At 40.4% G+C, this 17,836-nt stretch overlaps 1 protein-coding gene across 1 annotated transcript; it reads left to right on the forward strand.

The window, feature by feature from the left end:
• The first annotated feature begins 5,268 nt into the window (after positions 1-5,268).
• LOC130736006 (uncharacterized) lies at positions 5,269-6,105 on the forward strand. The gene is made up of 2 exons (XM_057587869.1): positions 5,269-5,281; positions 5,621-6,105. Exons 1-2 carry the CDS (start codon positions 5,269-5,271, stop codon positions 6,103-6,105), a joined length of 498 nt encoding a protein of 165 aa, XP_057443852.1.
• Positions 6,106-17,836: the final 11,731 nt, after the last annotated feature.

Consider the following 17,836-nt stretch of genomic DNA (forward strand, 5'->3'; position numbering starts at 1 on the left):
CGTCTAAGAAGCCACGATCGTCTAAAGAATGAGCACCATATCTCAAACAAACTTGTAGAAGAAGTCTTGTTGAAAGGATACGTGATCTGACAAAGCACAATGACCATAGCTGAAAAACAAAGTTGTCACCTTTAAGTTGCCATATTTGCTCATCAACGAGTATAAGTAAGACCTACCAATGCTACCTACCAGCTGACATAATACATCTTTTTGGCAAAAAAGTCTTCATCAAACAGTGTCATGCATTTAATGCAACTGACATCAAGTACACAAAAGCACTGTTTTATCCAACGACTAGAATCTTTGTGAAGAACAAGCTCGAACGACTATAATTACTCTCACAGAAGATCAAGGAGTATGTAAGCAAGACTTGAAGATTTCTACTATCAACGATCTAACCTCTATTGAATCATATTCAACGATCTCAGTCTAACAGAAGCTAGAAATCAAGAAAAGCCTAAGGGTCAAATCCTTGAAATCGTCTGCTTCAAGAAGGAGAGAACCATACCTAAGAGTCAAAACTTCTTATCCAACTCTCTCTAAATCTAGAACTCAAAGTACTTCACAGAGTCAAATCTTATCATACACTTTGTAGTTCATGTGCTTAGCATTTTCTACTATCCCTCTTGTGAGAAGAGAACCTTGTAGAGCCAAACGATCTTGAAAAGGATCTTAGGAGAAGTTCTGAACAATACTTGGTGAAGGATAGGTCCTTAGAATACTTGGTTAGGAGAAGTCATGTAGAATACTTGGTTGGGTGAAGTCCTGTCGAATACTTGTAAGGAGAAGTCATGGATAATACTTGTTGGGAGAAGTCCTGGTGAATACTCGTAGGAGAAGTCCTTAACTTGTATAGTGAAATCTTGGTTTAGCCAAGGACTAGATGTAGCCCCATCATTTGGGGTGAACCAGGATATATCATCGTGTCCCCATCGTTTATTATTTTACTCAAATATCTGCTACACTAAACGCTAATAATCTTTGAAAAACTAAAGTTTTAGAACAACACAATTCAACCCCCCTTCTTATGTTCTATTTTTTGGTAGATTTATCGAACGTTTTGTGGGCTACAATTAATTGTTATTTTGTTTGTGAAAAACGAGTTAATTCATAATTCTGACAGGGGTGCATTGGGCTCTTTTATTTGTTATGTGATCTCTTTTAATTGGGTCTGAGCATATGTAATCTGATTGATGTGGGTTAATGTAACGCCCCAATTTCTCAACTGAGGAATCACATTAAGTAACCTAACAAAGTCTAAGGACTATTCTACAATCCCTAAAATCCAAGGGTATTTTTTTTGAAAATGACTAAATACCATAGGGGTTGGAAACACATCATAACTTTATTTAAATAACCTGTTTCCCGATATACAGTAATAATAGTTTACAATACCATAAGTAAGGTTCAAAATAAACATGCGCACTTTAACAGTGGCGGAAGCAAGGCTTTTAATAACAGAGTTCTCATATAGAAAAGGAGACTCAAACATAGTCCACAATAAGAGAAGCAAAGCTGCTTCTTACACCTCTACTCCACCGCCTACAACCCGATCTCCAACTCGAGCAGCTAAGCTTTGGCGGAAGGATCTCCATCGCCTAATAGCGTTAAGCGCCCAAACAACAAGTAGCAAATAGAAAGGGTTAACTCCATGCAATTACCACGTATAAAAGGGAAAAGCATGCTATTCAGATTTAAGTGCATTTCCTGGCACATAATAGCAACTTATTTCAAGATAGATGACGACATATATCCAACAACATGAAATCAAATTAGATATCAAGAACCTCAACCATATAACATCAAATCAAATACCAACAACTTAAACTTAATCATATATCAGCAACGTAATAACATAGATTTAAAACATATAACAATAACCTCAACAAGTCAGATAAGATATCGACAAGATCAAATGTTAGTGCTCTAGAATGCAACTATATGCTGCTATCAAAATGGATCGATCAATATCGTCTCTCAAGACGGGACAATGATAGGACCACACCACCTCATTGCCTCTTATAGCGTCTCACAAGACGGGACAATCATAGGACCACACCTCCTGATCGCCACTTATAGCGTCTCACAAGATGGGACAATCATAGGACCACACCTCCTGATCGCCACTTAGCGTCACAATGGACGGGACAATGATAGGACCACACCTCCTCATCACCTCTTATAGCGTCTCACAAGACGGGACAATCATAGGACCACACCTCCTGATCGCCACTTTAACCTTAAGCCTTATATGCCAAGTCAGACAACAACTCCCAATCCAATAGTCAATTCAGAGTAACCACATGTTATTCATAATCACAACATTCACACAACCACACCAAGCTCTATCGAGCGATGAAACAACAATTCAGTGCTCTAAAACATAATCGTGTCATATCCATTAGAAAGCAGTAATGACAGAAACCAGTAAACGGTCGAAGCCTCTCAGAAACGGAGACACACGTCTCAATAAGTTCACTCGGCTGAAGCCTCCAGAAAACAATTTCCCAGTTCAACATAATAATCATAATCATCTGCCAATCAATATAAACATCTTCATCTCAAACGCAGGCAGTGCGATAAATACATGCAAGACTCAAGGACACTCTAAAACTGAGTTACCCTTACCTTCGTGAGTAGAAGTTGTGCATGGAAATTGCGAACCTAGAACAAGGAAACACAATCATCAACACAAGCCTCACTAGGAGCAACACGATCTAATAATACTAATCGAAATCGTAAAGAAAGCTTTTAAAGCTTCAGAGTTCACATTTGGGCACGAATGGACAGTGGAGACTTCGCTCGCTAAAACGAGCATAACTCGAGCTACAAAACTCGGAATGACACGAAACCAACGCCAAAATTTCGACAATTGAAAGAGCTACGCAATGGCTTAGGTCATACAGACCCAAAAATTATTTTTGGACACAGTACCCCCTAACACACAAGTTTCGGCCACTCTCAAAAATAGGGTTTCCGAACTTTTTCTTCGATCTAAATCAATTCCTAGGTATTCTTAGGCGATATCTAGGCCAGGGAAACTCTCAGAAAAATTATCGGATCGAAAACTAGAACAGAGGTATTTTGGTCAAGATTTTTAGCTCGGAAACTCAAAATCGGAATTTCGAAAAATAAATTGGATGAGGTCGATACCCACGACGTTTATGACAACTAATCCTACTGACGCTAGGCTCAGTTGAGAGTTTTTTATTCAAAAAGCGGAACCTCAGCATAAAAATGAGTTTTTGAGCAGAATCGAAGTTCTGCGGCGATTCGACGAGATTCGGCGAAATGTAATCCGCTAAACATGCTCTTGGGCATGCAGGGAATAAGTTTAGACAAAGAAATCAAGTTATTTGGACAGTTTCACAAAAAGCTCAAAACTTTGAGCACAGAAAGACATAGAGAAAAGCGACAGAATTTACGATCAGAGGTAAGGAAAAACATCAGTACCTCGAGGCCTACGCGTAGCAACGAACAGAGCGACGATCAGACAAGAATCGGCGAAAAGCTCTCCTCCCTTTCTCTCCTCCTTGGCCGCGGGTTGTGTGTGTTGGTGGTGATGTTTTTTGTTTTGTTTTTTTCAAGCTATTTATAGGAAATGGAAAACGCGGGAAAATGAATATTTCGTGATTTTGATTTTTCCTGCACATTCCTCTGTGAATTATAAGTTAGAATCCGGCGACAGAATTTCAGAACTCGAAACAGGTTTCTTGGAATTTAAACAAGCGATTCACTAACGGCGTTAATCGATTTAACCCGAAAAGTTACTTTTTGCAGTTGATGTCGGACGACAAAACTTCCTTCTGAAGAAAGATTGGAAACATCGAAAGAAATAGGTGTACGCGGGTGGAATCTTCATTTGAAGCTTCGAATAGAAAAAGTCTTCATTGTCAGTTTCGGCAAACCTCCGAGAATCGAAATCGATCATTCGTACATTCCAGGGTTTCATGTCGAAACACTTGTCGTGGAAAGGAATAAGAGAAATTCTTATATTCCTCTGGATATTTTTTAGTATCGTTTCTACAGTGCTTTAAGAGCAAATTAGCCCTTTACTAACGTTTTCGCCCTAAGGTGGAAATGAATAAGCTCGTGCTATAACCTATAGCGACTATAGAACTATTCTTAACCATTTCCTGAAATTTCTTCTTCCTAACACTAATCCAAACATTAAACAGAAGTCAAGTTCCCCTCACGCTTACACAAAATCCTATGCGTGAGTTGGAAATTAATTATTTATTTAATTATAAAATCCTGGGTCTTACAGTTAAAGTGTGGGCCATAACCCTTGGCCCATAATGGGAAGGGACTAGGGTTATAACATGTTTGGCTAGGTCCCTCTGTAATCACGACATCAGAAATTTGTCTGCTCCACGGCTTGCCCCATTGAGAGTTGTTAAAGGGAGTGTGAGATACGGAGGAATATCTGGTCATTGAACATTGCAGGTGAATTAAATCAAGGACAACAATCCTTCTTCTCCAAAAATCATGTCTTCACAAGTAAGTGTTGGTGTTCTAATTTCATATAATTGCTCCATGAAATTTTCAGCTTACATTTGGTATCAGAGCTATGATTATATGAGTTAGTACCATTTTATTTATTGTTGGAGATAATCCGGTGAATCAATTTATTTGTGTTAATACTGCGTTCCTGGGTTAGTCTAGTTTTCTCCTCTTTAGGTTATTGTCGATCTTTCCTGCACGTATCTTTTAATTATTATGCCATGCGAATTACCGAAGAGCTGTATCAAATTTCTTTAATTAGAATTTTTTACTGATGAAAATTTCTCAAATTCAATTTGGCCGAAGACTACTTCTATAGATAATTCTTGAATTCTATAATAAATATTCACTCTTCAGTCTTCATCTATGTATGTCTAAATTCCTTACCAAAATTGGTATTGTCATATATAACAACGAAGAATTGATCAATTTGAGATTTTCATCCATGGAATTGAATAATTTGAAAGTTGTGTATTCGGTATATCCAGTAACAACGTTTTACTCATATTTGTTGTGACCCTTTGACAATATGATATTACATATTAAATATATAATCTATGTATGCTACTGGGTAACTATATAATATCCTCTTAATTGGTTATACATATTTACTTGAATTGTTGAGTACAAAACTGATTGGGAATGCTATATTGTTTAAGTTCATGGCTGAGTCGTGAATTTTGGGCAAAAGAAATTTTTGATTGTCTTTCATCATTGTGTACAATTGTCCTCCCAAAGGTGGGTTATTGTGTGTAGTGATTGAGGATGGCTATTGGAGGTACATTGGTCTAGAAATTTATCTGTCCAAAGAAGATAAAATTTTGTACTCAATGTATGCTCACTGAGTAGCTTATTTTTGAGATTTGTGGATGAAGTTATTGGAGGTGTTTTGGTTTAGGGAATCTATCTGTCCAAAGAAAATAGATTTTTGAACCCAATGCTTATGCTCATTGAGTAACTCATTTGAGGTTCTGACCTTGGTTGCGACTTGGGTTTGCGCATTCCGCCCAAAGGGGAATACGTAATGATGTTGGCCTCATCATAATAGCTTGTGTTAATTAAAGCTATATCTTGCCCATATTATTTGTTTTAATGCATTCCTGTTTTGTCTTAACAGTGAACTTCTCTTTGAATAACTGTTCTGCTTCTATTGAGATCCTGGCTGGGTCCAATTATAAGAAATGGAAGCAAGACTTTGAGTTTTCATTAGGGATTGCTGACGTTGATGTTGCGTTGCTTGAGACCAAACCTGTCGTTTATGAAAAGGAGAAATTAGCTAAGTGGGAGAGGTCAAACCGCCTCAGTCTGTATGCTATCAAGAGGACTATTTCTGAACATTTGATTAGTGGATTTCCTGAAAAGGATAATGCCAAAGATCTTCTTACTGCTATAGGAGAAAGGTTCCAGGTATCTGATAACGCTGAATCTGGATGTTTAATGAAACAACTTACTGACATGAAATATGATAACACTGGGCGTGTAAGGGAGTTCATTTTGATGATGGTTCATGTCCAAACCAAACTGAAAACCCAAAGCATTGACCTGAATGATAATTACATTGTTTGCCATGCCTTAAACAACCTACCTCCTGATTTCACATAAATTAAAACTGCCTATAATACCTTTGATGAAAAGTGGTATATTGATGACCTTATTACTAAGTGTGTGGCTGAGGAAGAGAAACTTAAGAAAGAAAAGAGTGAATTAGCCCTTCTGACTTACCATGTTAAACCTCATTCTGGTAAGAGTAATTGAAAAAAATAAGAAAAATGCTCCTAGTGCTTCTCATAGGAATCATGATTTGAGGAAACCAAGTAACAGTCAGAATAAAAATGTAGGAGGTCCTAATCATATTGCTTTCCAGAACCCATCTTGGTGCTTCTGGTGTAAACAAAAGGGGCATAGGAAAGTTGATTGTCGTTCTTTTAAAGCTTGGTTAGAGAAAAAAAGAATACACCAAGAGGTAATCATTTAGCTTTTGTCTGTTTTGAGTCTAACTTAGTTGATGTTCCCATTAATACCGGGTGGCTTGAAAGTGGTTCCACAACCCATATTGCTGTGTCTTTACAGGGGTTCCGAAACCAGAGGAGACCAAGTTTGAGGGAAAGCAAGCTCAAGGTAGGAAATGATCTTGAAGTAGCAGTGGAGCTAGTGGGAGAAGTTAGCTTAGTCCTAGGAATTGGTTTTGAACTTGTTTTGAAAGATACATTTCATGTACCTTCTTTTAGGACGAATTTGATTTCAGTATCTAGTTTGGATAAGCTTGGATTTGATTTTAATATTTCTAGTGGAAAAATAAGTTTGATGTTGAATTCTGAAGTTATTGGCAATGCTATTTTGTTGGATGGTTTATATAAGTTATCTTTGGATTTTGATAATGTTTCCTCATCTTTGAATGTTGAGAGCTCCATTGCTAAAAGGTCTAAAATTAGGGAAAAACCTCTTTATTGTGGCACAAGCGTTTAGGTCATATCTCTAAGGAGAGAGTTGAAAGATTGATTAGAGATGATGTTTTACCTTCCTTAGATTTTAATGATTTAGGGACTTGTGTGGATTGTATTAGAGGAAAATTTACTAAGACAAAAAAGAAGGGTTCAACTAGAAGTTCAGATCTTTTGGAAATAATTCATGCAGATATTAGTGGACCTCTTTTCCCTACTGTTTGTGGTAATAAATTGTTTATCACTTTCATTGATGATTTTTCCCGTTATGGCTATCTTTATTTGATTAAGGAAAACTCTGAAGCACTTGAGAAGTTCAAAATTTTTTAAACTGAGGTTGAAAAGCAAGTAGGAAAAGTGATTAAGACTGTGAGGTCTGACCGTGGTCGAGAGTATTATGGTAGGTATGATTCTACTGGGAAACATATGGGGCATTTTGCTAAATACTTGCAGGATTGTGGAAATGTTCCGCAATACACCTGCCTGGTAGTCCTGAACAAAATGGTGTAGCCGAAAGGCGAAACTGCACACTTAAAGATATAATGAGAAGCATGATGAGTAGGAGTAACTTACCAGAATTCTTGTGGGGTGAAGCTTTGAAAATAGCGCTCTAGATACTAAACATAGTACCTAGTAAATCAGTTCCAAAAACACCTTTTGAGCTTTGGACCAATACAAAACCAAATTTGAACCATTTTCGAGTTTGGGGCTACCCATCAGAGGTTAAAATATATAATCCTTTTGAGAAAAATACTGATCCCAAAACTTGTCGTTGTTTTTCATTGGATATCCACATCGCACTAAAGGTTACAGGTTCTTTTGTCCTAATAGAGGTAATAAAATTGTGGAGTCTATGCATGCAAAATTTCTTGAGCTTGATGTAGCCGAGCCTGCCCTTGCATCTGATAATATTTGTAACACCCCGATTTCGGTGGCGTCACTTTAGTAACCAAAAGTAAACTTAATGCGGAAAAACGTGAATATTTTTTTTTTCGATAATAATAACTAAGACAAGACGGAATTAAATAAAACCCAACAATAACAAAAATCAGAACTAATATACAATATATAAACAGCCCCCGCTGTAGTAGTAACCTCGTCACGAGTAAACCTCCAGTGACGGAAAGAAAAGTGTAACGCCCGAAGGCAAAAGGTACAATCCACAAGAAAGGTCAAGTGTCCGCAACACCATCCCTCAAAACTGAGAATAAGCTGGCCCATCGGCCTGAAGCAAGACCTCCTAAGTCCAACCAACTCTCTGTGATTCTCGTAAAGAACCACACAAAAAGCTATAGGTGGGAAACTACCCTGTCCCCAAAGAAAACAAATGATGTTCAGAGCTAAGACTCTACTCCTACACTAATCCCATCTCGAGGAGCTCACACCAGCACTAAACCTACATGCTAGCATGATCGTCGCCCGAATCTGAATCCAGAACGACCTAGTCTATGTACACCATCCGTCCTCCTCTCGCTACCGCGATGCGCTCCTGTTCCAGCATCTCCACTCTAGTTTCCCCCGAAGGGTGAACCGTCATGAACCAGCCCGCCAAAGACATCTGACAAAGGGCGTTTGTCCGCCAAAGCACACACAGAAGACGCGAGGGTCAACTCCAAAGAATTATGTAAATAATAGCACCAATAGATATAAATAAGATAATAGCCACTTAGGCTTATAACTAGGGATAACATCCTAGGGTTGCATATTTCCACAAAGAATATAACGACTGTAAATCACAGTTAACATGCATCAAGTAGAACTAACAAGTATCAAACACACTCATTAACTATGTCAGTATGCATGTTGCATGAAATGATATGCAGGTTAACCCAGTCAACCAATATGCAATCCGGAACGGATGGGCATCAAACGGATCAATCCTAGCACCAGCAACGGTGGGACCATTTCTGCCCGCGTGCCTCTTACACCACACAAAGGTATGGACAACAACAAGTCAATCCTAGCACCAGCAACGGTGGGACCATTTCCGCTCGCGTGCCTCTGGGATGGACATCAAACGGGTCAATCCTAGCACCAGCAACGGTGGGACCATTTCTGCCCGCGTGTCTCTTACACCAAACCAAGGTAGCCAGATCAGCCGTAACCCGTAGGTCTGCCATTTCGGTCTGCTACAAGAGACGTTTACAAACGCTCTTTCACGGAAATCCGGGTCTTATGACCATTTTGGAATCCGACGAGGTCCAGAGTACGTCCTGTGTTAATACCCCATTAATGTTGCATGAATGCAGGATGATTAGTCAACCAACGTCTCCGATCTCACTCGACACGTCGCCACGTGTTCTAGGTAAATTAAAGTTTCTAAAAGCTTACCCTAAGGTAAAGTCGATTCTGCGACAAAATACAATAATCATAAAATGAGTGCAACCACTCACGATGACTCTTCGGGTCATCATGCTCTCACAAGGTCTCACGCCTCAGTGGAGTTCCATGCTTTCCACAAGGTCTCACGCCTCAGTGGAGTATCCCGCATTCACAAGGTCTCACGCCTCAGTGAAGCTTCATGCCGTTCACGAGGTCTCACGCCTCAGTGAAGGTCCATGCTTTCCACAAGGTCTCACGCCTCAGTGGAGTATCACGCATTCACAAGGTCTCACGCCTCAGTGAAGCTTCTCGGCTCATCCCTTGGATGGCTATCAAACTGCTCAACGAGCGAAGGAGTACCAACATACTCAGAACTTACCAAACTCCTCAACACTTGGATCCGACGACACTCCTCGCTTTTCCAAAACTATGATTTGACTTCCAATGCCTTCCTTCGAGGTTGTTATCATTACTTAAAGATTTTGAGGTTATTTAAGGTCTTATGAATTTTCTTTATAAAATAGATTCCCTTTTGTCTTATCGCAAGTCTTATACATTTGCAGGATCTCCCAATCCCAAGTCGCTTCCAGAGGAGGTCTCGATCCACTAAACAAAATTAAGGCCCGAACCTCGTTCGTCCTATCAAACTTTCTCCAAACTCTCAAAATAAAATCGGCATGACCTGCCCGCTATTCTCACCATTCAGAATCTCAGATTCCAGTACAGAACATATTTAAATCATCACAATCAACAACATGTCATATATCAATAAATCGCATCATAAACACTTAGCACTTAGCATATAAAGCATGCACCACACATCCTAGATTACCCACATAGCACATAGCATGTAAGACAATCTCAAAAACATTCAGTAGATGAATCATCTACATTGTCAGCCGAAGCCTCAGAAAACAATTTCCAATCACACACAATTCCAGTGCATAAACAGTAAACAATGTCGAAACATCGACCCTAAGCATTAACTAGAGATTCAGTGAGAAGCCCTCACCTGAAAGTTCTCCAGAATGATCAACTAGTGCTTCCTCGCACTCAAAGTGTTGGTCCTCGGGGAAATCCTCGAAAGCACCTTTACAATAAAATCACAGAATACTATCAGAATCTATCGGAAACTAAGCTATCGATACTTACTAAGGTTACTCGAAGTAATCTATACCCTAAGGTACGATAAACTAGCGCGAAAGGACAAGTTTTCGGAAAAGGAAATTTCCTCCTCCCCCTCTAATAGGGCTCGGCCACTTTGGTTAATTATGGGGCTCGATTTTTCTTCGATCAAACTTGGTTCCTATGCTTTCATAAGCCGTAACTAAGGGTATTCTGAACTCGGAAAAATTATCGGATCAAAAACTGTCGCAGGGGTATTTTGGTCATGATTTTTAACTTAGAAATTTCAAAACTGAAATCCCAAAAACCAAATTTTGCAGGGACGTCACCAACGACGTTTATGCCAACTAATCCTACTAGCACTAAGCTAAGGCGATAGTTTTCAGCCTAAAGGTTGAAGCTTTACTCCAAAAACTCCAAAAATGGGTATTTTAGGCTCAAATTGATTCCGACGGAATTCCGGCGACATAACGGAAAATCTAATCCGGCAGAAGTGATCTTGGGCACATATAGAAGAGGTTTAAAATCAGAAATGAAAGATTCGGGATAGTTTTGCAAAAACCCATAAACTATCAGCTCAGAAAACTCTACAGAAAAGCTATGGAAAAAGCGATCGGAGGTAAGGATTAGCGACTATACCTCGAAACCTTGAAGCAGCAACTGATTAATCAACGATCAAGCAAGGATTGAACAAAATCTTCTTCTCCTTCTTCCTTGATGAACTCGCGGCCTTGAGAGGGAAAATGGAGGAGTTTTGTGTTTTTTTCTCACTTGCTTGCTATATATAGAAAATGGTAATTCGCGGGAAAATGAAAGTTTCGCGAATCTGATTTTTCCGGCATCATTCTCCATGAATTCTAAGATAGGTTTTGGCAAAAGAATTCCTAAGCTAAGAAGATGTCTCCTTGTATTTTTGGCAACTAATGCAAAGTCGGTGCAAAGTCGGTGTAAAATTATTTTACCCGATAAGTTGCTTTTTGCATCGAATGTCGGAATGGAAAACTTCCTTCTGAAGAAAGATTGAAATCATCAAGAGAAATGGGTGTACGCGTGTAGAATATCCATTTGAAGCTCTGAATAGATAAAGTCTTCATTGTCGAGAAATTCTAGGGTTTTGAAATACCAGGGATTCGGTTTCGGCAAACTTCCGATGATTGGAATCGGACGTTCGTAGATCCTAGAGTTTCGCCTCGAAATGATTGTGATATATGGAAAAAGAGAAGTTCTAACATTTCTCTGAAGATTTTTGGAATTAACTTCCGTCGTGCCTAAAAGTGAAAATTAGCTATATACTAGGGTTTCTGACCTAGGTTAAGCGTATAACGATCGTACTATAACTTTTATCGATCATGATGTAATCCTTTGACTTTTCCTGAACTTTCTCCTTCATAAATTTATTTCATTTGGTAAACTCTAGTTCAGGTTTCCCTTCACAATACATTAACCCTAATCGTAAATGGAAATCTCTTCCACCGATCCTAAGCTTAAAATCTTGGGTCTTACATTACTACCCTCCAAAAAGAAAGTTTCGTCCTCGAAACTTAAGGTCCAGCAAAAGTTCTGAATATTGTTCCCTTGATCTTTTCCTCCAATTCCCTATAGCACCGTCCGTGTCTTTGTTCCGAATAACTTTCACTAAAGCACTCTGCTTTCCCTTTGATTTGTTTCACTCTTCTAGCCCCAATGTTGATCGACGGCGTCTCAAAAGACATATCGTCTTCCAACTCTCTGTTGTCCGGTTCGACCCCTTGAATCGGTTCTCCGTTGGAAATAATATTTGTTGGCATTCGTGCAATCGCACAACCTTAACCACTTGTTCCTTTGCTTTTGTTCGTCCAAAATGCTGATTAGGATCTCGGTACATCTCTATGTTCCGGAGTGAATGCTCAACTTGTCCTCGTGATGTTCACTCATGATCCAAACTCAACTCGGTCGCTTGATAACTTCTAGACGAAATACTGCGTTGGAATCTAATATTCCATTAACGTCACTTCCAACTTCGTGATTATCATCGCTCGCACCATGAAATCAATCTTCTACTTAGTCACCGTTCAAGTTTAAAACTCGACTTGAGTCTTACTACCTCGTGCATGACGAGACTCATCCCCTTAATCATCAATTCATTGACCACTCATAAGCTAATCATCTTCTTAATATCCCACAATCCATTATTGTCGTCTTCGTCCTCAAAACATTCCTCACTCAAACCAATTTCGACTTATTGAAATCCTAAAACCCTGTACACAGATCAAGACTTAACCTCTAGAAGATCAAATCATAACTATACCTCAAGGGACTTAACCAGTCATTTCGTCATCTCATCCTTCAACTTACTGTCATACAGCTCAATAGCTTGTGTCGGCTCCACAATATACTTCCGTTTAAACGTATCGGTGGAAGACTACTTCCTAGGCTTAGCATGTTATCCTAAACCTCGTGTACTTCTATAGTTAAAATACGAGCAATAACTGAGTAAAGTCTTAATAGATGTACTAACTATAAGGTTAAAGCTCAGACAGTATATGTAAGTTTGGTGTGTTTGCACACGCTACGAGAGTAGTGGAACATATTATAATAGAATGAGAAAGAATGGTTAGAAAGTTACCATCGTTTTTGCGCTCTCCTTTGACAAACCCCTCAGCTCTCTCACCGTCCATGGTGTAGACTCTTGCCTTAGTAGCAGGACGCTTTCCACGAGCAGTGTTCAGGGTTGGCTCCGTCTTGGGTGCTCTGCACTGACCGGCATTATGCCCCATTCTGTTACAATTAAAGCATTTGGGCCTTGTGTCGGGACAAGCATTAACATAGTGCCCCGGCTTCCCACATCTGAAACAGGTCATCTCCCTGTTCAAAGTCCGATCTCCAGAACCACCAGCAGTACCCGTCATGGGTCTGTAAGATCCTGAAGTAAACCCTTCTCCAGCAGGACGTTGATATGGCCTCCTGCTCTGAAATTTTCCTTGGCTTTGAAAATTTTGAGAGCCCGACCTCATCGGCCCTCCAGTTCCAACACGGTTCAACCTCCTATTCTTCATCAGCTCCACTTCCGTGGCTTTCTCCACCAACGACTGAAAACGCATGATTCCTAATGGCCTCACTGAGTCCTCAATATCAGGCCTCAGTCCATTCACAAAGCGCTTGCACATGTAGCGCTCATTCACATGGTCATGAAAGAATTGAAAATGCTTCGCCAAAGATTCCAGCTTGGAAGCAAATTCTGGTACCGACATACCTCCCTGACGGAGTGTCAGAAACTGTGCCTCCCTCTCATCCCGAGCACTTGTTGGAAAATACTTTTCCAAGAATGCGGTCCGGAACGAGTTCCAGTTAATCTCTTCATGGTTGGCTTCCATGATCCCCCTGGTGCCTCTCCACCAGTACTCAGCATCCCCCAACAGCAGGTAAGTTGCCATGCCCACCTTGGCACCTTCAACAGTCTGCAATACGCCGAAAATTTTCTCGATTTCCTGGATCCAGAGATCCGCTGCGTCTGGGTCAGTACCACCAGAGAACTTTGGTGGGTTTTGCCTCCTGAAATCATTGAGGCCTTTGTTCTGGTCCAGAGTGACTTCCCTCTGGCGCTGATGCTGATCACGTGCCTCCTCAGCAGCACGCCTCATCGCATTATCATTTGCCTGCGCTGTTACCGCTTGGGCCATAGTGGCCATCATCTCAGCTAGCTGATTAGTATTCACCATGTTCTGTTAAGTTAAACAAACAGTTAGTACTCATCATAAGATAGCATTTCCATAACTATACAATATGATTAAGCAATAACTTCAATCAATTTTTAAGCGAAAAATCGCTTGCAGACAATCAATTTTCACTCTTTGCAGAGTCACACAACCTAGCACAGAAGACCTATTCCCCAACAACTCCCGAAAGACTCGACCGTGCTCTGATACCACAATGTAACACCCCGATTTCGGTGGCGTCACTTTAGTAACCAAAAGTAAACTTAATGCGGAAAAACGTGAATATTTTTTTTTTCGATAATAATAACTAAGACAAGACGGAATTAAATAAAACCCAACAATAACAAAAATCAGAACTAATATACAATATATAAACAGCCCCCGCTGTAGTAGTAACCTCGTCACGAGTAAACCTCCAGTGACGGAAAGAAAAGTGTAACGCCCGAAGGCAAAAGGTACAATCCACAAGAAAGGTCAAGTGTCCGCAACACCATCCCTCAAAACTGAGAATAAGCTGGCCCATCGGCCTGAAGCAAGACCTCCTAAGTCCAACCAACTCTCTGTGATTCTCGTAAAGAACCACACAAAAAGCTATAGGTGGGAAACTACCTTGTCCCCAAAGAAAACAAATGATGTTCAGAGCTAAGACTCTACTCCTACACTAATCCCATCTCGAGGAGCTCACACCAGCACTAAACCTACATGCTAGCATGATCGTCGCCCGAATCTGAATCCAGAACGACCTAGTCTATGTATACCATCCGTCCTCCTCTCGCTACCGCGATGCGCTCCTGTTCCAGCATCTCCACTCTAGTTTCCCCCGAAGGGTGAACCGTCATGAACCAGCCCGCCAAAGACATCTGACAAAGGGCGTTTGTCCGCCAAAGCACACACAGAAGACGCGAGGGTCAACTCCAAAGAATTATGTAAATAATAGCACCAATAGATATAAATAAGATAATAGCCACTTAGGCTTATAACTAGGGATAACATCCTAGGGTTGCATATTTCCACAAAGAATATAACGACTGTAAATCACAGTTAACATGCATCAAGTAGAACTAACAAGTATCAAACACACTCATTAACTATGTCAGTATGCATGTTGCATGAAATGATATGCAGGTTAACCCAGTCAACCAATATGCAATCCGGAACGGATGGGCATCAAACGGATCAATCCTAGCACCAGCAACGGTGGGACCATTTCTGCCCGCGTGCCTCTTACACCACACAAAGGTATGGACAACAACAAGTCAATCCTAGCACCAGCAACGGTGGGACCATTTCCGCTCGCGTGCCTCTGGGATGGACATCAAACGGGTCAATCCTAGCACCAGCAACGGTGGGACCATTTCTGCCCGCGTGTCTCTTACACCAAACCAAGGTAGCCAGATCAGCCGTAACCCGTAGGTCTGCCATTTCGGTCTGCTACAAGAGACGTTTACAAACGCTCTTTCACGGAAATCCGGGTCTTATGACCATTTTGGAATCCGACGAGGTCCAGAGTACGTCCTGTGTTAATACCCCATTAATGTTGCATGAATGCAGGATGATTAGTCAACCAACGTCTCCGATCTCACTCGACACGTCGCCACGTGTTCTAGGTAAATTAAAGTTTCTAAAAGCTTACCCTAAGGTAAAGTCGATTCTGCGACAAAATACAATAATCATAAAATGAGTGCAACCACTCACGATGACTCTTCGGGTCATCATGCTCTCACAAGGTCTCACGCCTCAGTGGAGTTCCATGCTTTCCACAAGGTCTCACGCCTCAGTGGAGTATCCCGCATTCACAAGGTCTCACGCCTCAGTGAAGCTTCATGCCGTTCACGAGGTCTCACGCCTCAGTGAAGGTCCATGCTTTCCACAAGGTCTCACGCCTCAGTGGAGTATCACGCATTCACAAGGTCTCACGCCTCAGTGAAGCTTCTCGGCTCATCCCTTGGATGGCTATCAAACTGCTCAACGAGCGAAGGAGTACCAACATACTCAGAACTTACCAAACTCCTCAACACTTGGATCCGACGACACTCCTCGCTTTTCCAAAACTATGATTTGACTTCCAATGCCTTCCTTCGAGGTTGTTATCATTACTTAAAGATTTTGAGGTTATTTAAGGTCTTATGAATTTTCTTTATAAAATAGATTCCCTTTTGTCTTATCGCAAGTCTTATACATTTGCAGGATCTCCCAATCCCAAGTCGCTTCCAGAGGAGGTCTCGATCCACTAAACAAAATTAAGGCCCGAACCTCGATCGTCCTATCAAACTTTCTCCAAACTCTCAAAATAAAATCGGCATGACCTGCCCGCTATTCTCACCATTCAGAATCTCAGATTCCAGTACAGAACATATTTAAATCATCACAATCAACAACATGTCATATATCAATAAATCGCATCATAAACACTTAGCACTTAGCATATAAAGCATGCACCACACATCCTAGATTACCCACATAGCACATAGCATGTAAGACAATCTCAAAAACATTCAGTAGATGAATCATCTACATTGTCAGCCGAAGCCTCAGAAAACAATTTCCAATCACACACAATTCCAGTGCATAAACAGTAAACAATGTCGAAACATCGACCCTAAGCATTAACTAGAGATTCAGTGAGAAGCCCTCACCTGAAAGTTCTCCAGAATGATCAACTAGTGCTTCCTCGCACTCAAAGTGTTGGTCCTCGGGGAAATCCTCGAAAGCACCTTTACAATAAAATCACAGAATACTATCAGAATCTATCGGAAACTAAGCTATCGATACTTACTAAGGTTACTCGAAGTAATCTATACCCTAAGGTACGATAAACTAGCGCGAAAGGACAAGTTTTCGGAAAAGGAAATTTCCTCCTCCCCCTCTAATAGGGCTCGACCACTTTGGTTAATTATGGGGCTCGATTTTTCTTCGATCAAACTTGGTTCCTATGCTTTCATAAGCCGTAACTAAGGGTATTCTGAACTCGGAAAAATTATCGGATCAAAAACTGTCGCAGGGGTATTTTGGTCATGATTTTTAACTTAGAAATTTCAAAACTGAAATCCCAAAAACCAAATTTTGCAGGGACGTCACCAACGACGTTTATGCCAACTAATCCTACTAGCACTAAGCTAAGGCGATAGTTTTCAGCCTAAAGGTTGAAGCTTTACTCCAAAAACTCCAAAAATGGGTATTTTAGGCTCAAATTGTTTCCGACGGAATTCCGGCGACATAACGGAAAATCTAATCCGGCAGAAGTGATCTTGGGCACATATAGAAGAGGTTTAAAATCAGAAATGAAAGATTCGGGATAGTTTTGCAAAAACCCATAAACTATCAGCTCAGAAAACTCTACAGAAAAGCTATGGAAAAAGCGATCGGAGGTAAGGATTAGCGACTATACCTCGAAACCTTGAAGCAGCAACTGATTAATCAACGATCAAGCAAGGATTGAACAAAATCTTCTTCTCCTTCTTCCTTGATGAACTCGCGGCCTTGAGAGGGAAAATGGAGGAGTTTTGTGTTTTTTTCTCACTTGCTTGCTATATATAGAAAATGGTAATTCGCGGGAAAATGAAAGTTTCGCGAATCTGATTTTTCCGGCATCATTCTCCATGAATTCTAAGATAGGTTTTGGCAAAAGAATTCCTAAGCTAAGAAGATGTCTCCTTGTATTTTTGGCAACTAATGCAAAGTCGGTGCAAAGTCGGTGTAAAATTATTTTACCCGATAAGTTGCTTTTTGCATCGAATGTCGGAATGGAAA

This window comes from Lotus japonicus, chromosome 1 (genome assembly GCF_012489685.1).
Source record: "Lotus japonicus ecotype B-129 chromosome 1, LjGifu_v1.2".
NCBI classification, from domain to species: Eukaryota; Viridiplantae; Streptophyta; class Magnoliopsida; order Fabales; family Fabaceae; genus Lotus; species Lotus japonicus.